At 50.9% G+C, this 6,715-nt stretch overlaps 1 protein-coding gene across 1 annotated transcript; it reads left to right on the top strand.

The window, feature by feature from the left end:
- Nucleotides 1–1,262: 1,262 nt before the first annotated feature.
- Nucleotides 1,263–6,279, top strand: LOC142403543 (olfactory receptor 14J1-like). The gene is made up of 2 exons (XM_075489796.1): nt 1,263–1,772; nt 5,848–6,279. The coding sequence occupies exons 1-2, from the start codon at nt 1,263–1,265 to the stop codon at nt 6,277–6,279; spliced, it is 942 nt and encodes a 313-aa protein (XP_075345911.1).
- The last annotated feature ends 436 nt before the right edge of the window (nt 6,280–6,715 follow it).

Consider the following 6,715-nt stretch of genomic DNA (forward strand, 5'->3'; position numbering starts at 1 on the left):
GCTTTTGATCCTCTCTTGCTCACTAGTTGTTTTCCTTCTCATTACAATTTATTATTATTTGTTGTTGTTGTTGTTCAATTCTTAAACTGTTCTTATCTCAACCCACAAGTTTTCTTACTTTTGCTCTTCCGATTCTCTCCCCCATTCCACTGAGGGGGGAGGGTGAGCAGTCGGCTGTGTGGTACTTAATTGCCGACTGGGGTTCAACCACGACACTGCTCTTGGGGTCCCTGGCAATAAGAGTGGTGGTGTGGCACAAGGGGTGGGGTGTTGGGTGCCTGCTCTGATGCTGCCCTGGAGGGTGCTGCCCTGGAGGTGTTTCCATGGGACCAAGGTGTCCAAGGCCTCTCTTCATTTTCCAGGCTCGAGACACTGCAGTCAGTGGCTGGGCAATGAGACACTGCTTCCCTTAGCAGACATCACCTTAAGACACCAGGTTCTGCTGGACAGGGAGTGCTGGGGGGCTGTGAGCATCAGCCCAGAAGGGCATAGCTCTCCTGTAGGACCTTGGTGATGTCCGAGAGCACCTGATCTGCCCATGTGGATCAGCATCCTTGTCCTGGCCTCTTCATCCTACTCTGCAAAGCTGTGCTGGAAAGGAGAGGTGTTTGGAAATCTGCACCTTGAACAGGACCCCTCTGCTCCCAGTCCAGTCCAGTTGCTTTTTGAGAACAACCTCTGTGTGTAGTCCTCCTCCAGCGGAGAGCGGTGCAAGCACAGAGCAGCTGGGCACCAGGCCGATGGACAGAGCAGCCGCCTGGATGGGAGCACTGACGCAGCTTTACACTGAGAGCAACGGGGCAACGGAGGAATTTGACCCTTTCCAAGAACATTTCCCAGGTGGGATGGGGGTCTCTGAATACTAACACACAGTGTAACGAGACACATGTGCTGCACCTCATCTCCCACCTTCCTTTGTGGAAGAAAGCGTCCTTCTGAGCGTCCCTCTGCTATAGTGCAGCCCAGGGATCCCCTCCCCAGGAACCCTCCCTCCAAACACACTGGGTGTTGCTGCCTCCATGTGTCATTGCTGTAAAGCAGGGCTGACCCTTAAGGAGCCCATGGGTAGAGGGCACTGCTCTGCACAGCACACTCAGCCACCACAAACCAGAGCTGAAGCCTCGGAGATGCACAACAGTCCCCCAGGAAAGAGAAGCACCCTTAGGTATTTCACAGTGAAGGAATGGAATTTTGCTCAGAGAAGCTTCTCTGAATTTTTCTGTTTTATCTCCTTTGGCAGTTTCCATGCCCAGAACAGGCAGATGTCCAATGGCAGCTCCATCAATGAGTTCGTCCTCCTGGCATTCACAGACACACGGGAGCTGCAGCTCTTGACCTTCTGGCTCTTCCTGGGCATCTACCTGGCTGCCCTCCTGGGCAACAGCCTCATCATTGCCGCCGTAGCCTGCGACCACCGCCTCCACACCCCCATGTACTTCTTCCTGCTCAACCTCTCCCTCCTCGACCTGGGCTCCATCTCCACCACTCTCCCCAAAGCCATGGCCAATTCTCTGTGGGGCAACAGGGCCATCTCCTACTCGGGATGTGCTGCACAGGTCTTTTTCTTTGTCTTCTTGATTGGAGGAGAGTATTGTCTTCTCACTGTCATGGCCTACAACCGCTACATTGCCATCTGCAAACCCCTGCACTACGGGACCCTCCTGGGCAGCAGAGCTTGTGTCCACATGGCAGCAGCTGCCTGGGGCAGTGGGTTTCTCAATTCCCTCCTGCACACTGGCAATACATTTTCACTACCACTCTGCCAAGGTAAAGTCCTTGACCAGTTCTTCTGTGAAGTCCCTGAGATCCTCAAAGTCTCTTGCTCAGACTCAGGCTACCTCAGGGAAGTTGGACTTATTGTGGTTAGTGCCTGTTTAATCTTCGTGTGTTTTGTTTTCATCGTGGTGTCCTATGTGCAGATCATCAGGACCGTGCTGAGGATCCCCTCTGAGTAGGGACGGCACAAAGCCTTTTCCACGTGCCTCCCTCACCTGGCTGTGGTCTCCCTGTTTCTCAGCACTGGCATATTTGCCTCCCTGAAGCCCCCTTCCATCTCCTGCCCATCCCTGGATGTAGTCGTGTCATTTCTGTACTCGGTGGTGCCTCCAGCAGTGAACCCTCTCATCTACAGCATGAGGAACCAGGAGCTCAAGAATGCCCTATGGAAACTGGCCCAAGGGACGCTGTCTCACCAACAATAACCTGCCTTCATTTCTCTGCACATTTCCCAGAACTTCTCTTAGGCCAGGAGTCTGCTTTTCCCTCTTTTGATAATCCTGCTTATAGATAATTTTCTGTGTTTATACTCCATGCCCTGAGGTTTGATCCTGTTGTGTCTGACCCTTGCACAACACTGTGTGAAATGTGGGATGCCCAATAGCAGCTCTTGAATAAAAAGGCATCTCCCAGGTGCAGTGCCTGAAGGCTGGGCTTGTCCTCCAAAGTTGCTGCCAGGAAAATGGCTGAGGAATTGGTCTTTAAAAGAGTCTGTTCTCCATGTGTTCTCAATGGTTTGGGACTTAAGCTCATGATTGAGTTCCACAGGACCAAATGTTCTGGATTTAAAAGCACTCTTCTTGGTGTCCAATGGCAGGGGACACACTCCATGAGCTCCCCATTATCTCCTTTGGTTTCTTCATGTATGACAGGACTGATAGCATATACAAGTCTCTCAAAATTTAATTTGGAGGGGTGAGGAGCAGAGAGGCTGGGGACTCATCATGTGCTCTGGGTTTGGAATGAATGGAGAGTTAGAAGGTGGAACACCTTCAGTTAAGTCCACCAAAGTGGAGCACTAAATCAATTTACCCATGAACAAGGACTCTGCAGTGCCATGGGAGTCAGTGGGGAATCAGCAGGCAGAGGGATGGGGAGACTGGAGAGATGCAGGAGCCCCCTGAGGAACCCCAGCACGAGGACTATTGTGCTGTCCTGGGGAGTGGGGCTGGTGGGAGCAGCAGAGTGGGCAAATTCAGTCAGGACTGGGGATCACGTACAATATGAATTCAGGAGAGCCAGAGAGTGCCTAGCCTCCATTTCCTCATGCTCTCAGGGCCAGCACTATCCCTGGGGCTGATGGGAAGACTGAACCCCCCTCTCTGCCCTCCAGAGCTGCTGTGCCCTTCAGAAGGGTGGGGCCACGGGGTGAGTGCCCAGAGCTCTGTAGCACCTTGCAGAGTGCGCTGCTGTGGGACCAGCCCAGGTTGGGCTGCTCTGCTGGGCTTGGCTGGTGTGAGGGCAGGGATGGTGGTGAGAGCTGGGAAGAGGCTGGCTGGGATGGAAAGAGTCCAGGAGAGGAAAGCACCAGTGTAGAGCTAAGCTGTGAGAGTGTGCAGGGTGGGCGCTCACAGCAGGGTGCTCACAGTAGACAATCAGGTGTCATGGTGAAGGAAGCAAAGCGGCAAATCTGCAAAAGAGAGGGGTCCAGTCTGTGCCATGTTCCCAGCACAGCCTGGGAAAGTTGTCCGGGGAAAACTATCCCAGATGAGTCCCACACTTTAGCCATTTCCGTGTCTGGTCATACACCCCAGCCCTGAGGAGAGACGTTTGCTGCATGGTCACCTCTGTCCTCCTCTGGGGCTCAGTGCCATGCAACTCCACTGCCATTATTAATAAAAAGGGAACCAGTTTGCTAATGACACTTGTTACACACAAGTCCCATAGCTCTTGCCACAGCTGGTCTCTCAGCCAAGCCCATTTTTAGACAGCTCCAGCTAGATCAGGTGCTCATGGCCTTGTCTCAACAAATATTGAAAATGTCTATTGATCAAGATCCTACCAACTGGCTTGTTTCCTTGCTCCACTGTTTTATTCTGAAAGTTTCTAAAAAACCCAGCTCTCTCAGCCTCTCCTTGTCCATAATGTGCTCCAGCACTCAACCATCCTTCTGGCCTCTGCAGGACTCGCTCCAGTCTGTGTAGTGTCTTCCTTGTGCTGTGGAGCCCCACAGTGGACACAGCCGTCCTGATGTGGTCCTGTGCTGGGTTAAACTTGGCCAGCAGCCAGGCACCCACCCAGCTGCTCACTCACTCCTGCTGACTCAACAGGACAAAGGGAGAAAATAAATCAGAAAGCACATGGATCATGATAAAGTAAAGGAGATCAGTTACCAATTACTGTCACGGGCAAAGACGTGTTGACTTGCCGAGGATCAATTTAATTTGATACCAATTAAAAAATATTTGGATTGTGAGAAACAATGACAAAAATATTAAAGACCCTTCTCCTCATACTATCTCCCAGGCTCAAATTCCTCCATTGCTCCCAAGTCATCTAATGACCCCAGTCCCAAGACGAGCAGAGGGGATGGTGAAGACGGGGTTAACAGTCAGTACAGAACATCTCTGCCGCTTCTTCCTCCTCACAATTCTCCCCTGCTCCAGTGTTGGTCCTCTCCATGGGATCCCACCATATTTGTGGTCAAGGCGATGTGTTGTTCAATTCTGTCTCTCTTACTTTTCTCCTTTATACTCACAGAATCACGGAAATGTTGAGATTGGAAGGGACCTGTAGAAACCATCTTGTTCAGCACCCCAGCTGAGGCAGGTTCAGCTAGAGCAGGTTGCTCAGCACGTTGTCTAGGTCGCTTTGAATATGTGCATTTATGGAGATTCCACAAACTCTGTAGGCAACCTTTTCCAGTGTTTGACCACTTTCACAGCCAAAAAGTGTTTTCCTGGTTTCAGATGGAATTTTATATACATTTAATAAGATCCCTCCAAACCTTTTCTTCTCCAGATTGAACAGTTCTATATCTCTCAGCCTTTCCTCCTATGAAAAATGCTGCAGTCCCTTAAGCCAGCTTTGTGGCCCTTTCCTAGACTTGCCTTAGCAGGTCAACAACTTTCTTGCACTGGGAAGCCCAGCACTGGACACAGAGCTCCAGATGTGGCCTCAGCAGCGCTGAGAAGAGGGGAAGGATCACCTCCCTCCACCCGTCAGCAATGCTTTATTTAATGTAACACAGGAGGCTGTTGCCCTTTTCTGCAAGAGTGCACTGTTTGCTCATGCTCAGCTTGTTGTTCTCTTGCATCCAAGGGTTTCTCTGCAGAGCTGCTGTCTAGCCAGTTGTCACGTTTTAACGCCAGCTGGCAAGTAAGCACCACACAGCCGCTCGCTCACTCCCCCCTGGTTGGATGGGGGAGAGAATCAGAAGAATAAAAGTGAGAAAACTCATGGCTTGAGATGAAGACAGTTTAATAGGTAAAGCAAAACCTGTGCACTCAACTAAAGCAGAACAGGGAATTCATTCACTCCTTCCTGTCGGCAGGCAGCTGTTCAGCCATCTCCAGGAAAGCAGGGCTCCATCACACGTAATGGTTACTTGGGAAGACAAATGCCATCACTCCAAAAGTTCCCCCCTTCCTTCTTCTTCCCCCAGCTTTTAATTGCTGAGCGTGATGTTACGTGGTCTGGAATATCCCTTTGGTCAGTTGGGGTCAGCTGTCCCGGCTGTGTCCCCTGGCAACTTCTTGTGATCCCACAACCTACTTATTGGAGAGGTGGGGTGAGAAGCAGAAAAGCCCTTGACTCTGTGTAAGCACTGCTCAGCAATAACAAACACATCCCTATACTATCTATACTATACTATCCCTATACTATACCAGGGCCATCTCCTACTTGGGATGTGCTGCACAGGTCTTTTTCTTTGTCTTCTTGGTTGGAGGAGAGTATTGTCTTCTGACTGTCATGGCCTACGACCGCTACGTTGCCACCTGCAAACCCCTGCACTACGGGACCCTCCTGGGCAGCAGAGCTTATGACCACATAGCAGCAGCTGTCTGGGGCTGTGCTGTCCTCTATGCTGTCCTGCACACTGCCAATACATTTTTCATACCATGCTGCAAGGGCAATGCCCTGGACCAGTTCTTCTGTGAAATCCCCCAGATCCTCAAGCTCTCCTGCTCAGATGCCTACCTCAGGGAAGTTGGGCTTATTGTGGTTAGTGCCTGTTTAGTCTTTGGGTGTTTTGTTTTCATTGTGCTGTCCTATGTGCAGATCTTCAGGGCCGTGCTGAGGATCCCCTCTAAGCAGGGACGGCACAAAGCCTTTTCCACGTGCCTCCGTCACATGGCTGTGGTCTCCCTGTTTGTCAGCACTGCAGCATTTGCCCAACTGAAGCCCCCCTCCGTCTCCTCCCCATCCCTGGACCTGGTGGTGTCATTTCTGTACTCGGTGGTGCCTCCAGCAGTGAACCCCCTCATCTACAGCATGAGGAACCAGGAGCTCAAGGATGCCCTATGGAAGCTGGTCCAAGGGATGGTGTTTCACCAACAATAACCTGCCTTCATTTCTCTGCACATTTCCCAGAGTTTATCTTAGGGCACGAGTCTGCTTTTTTCTCTGGTGATAATCCTGCTTATGGATGATTTTCTGGGTTCATACTACTTGTCTTGAGGCTTGATCCTGTTGTGTCTGACTCTTGCACAACACTGTGTCAGATGTGGCATGCCCAATAGCAGCTCTTAAATAAAACGGGATCTTCCAGGTGCAGTGCCTGAAGGGTGGGCTCTTCCTCCAAAGTTGCTTCCAAAAATGGTCTGAGGAATTGGTGTTTGAAAGAGTCTGTTCTTCTTGTTTTCTCAATGTTTTGGAGGTTAAGCTCATAGTACGATTGGGTTCCACTGGACCAAGTGTTCTGGGTTTAAAAGCTCTCTTCTTCGTATCCAATGGCAGGGGAGATTCTCCATGATCTCCCATTATCTCCTCAGGTTTC

This window comes from Mycteria americana, unplaced genomic scaffold (assembly GCF_035582795.1).
Source record: "Mycteria americana isolate JAX WOST 10 ecotype Jacksonville Zoo and Gardens unplaced genomic scaffold, USCA_MyAme_1.0 Scaffold_38, whole genome shotgun sequence".
Taxonomy (NCBI): Eukaryota; Metazoa; Chordata; class Aves; order Ciconiiformes; family Ciconiidae; genus Mycteria; species Mycteria americana.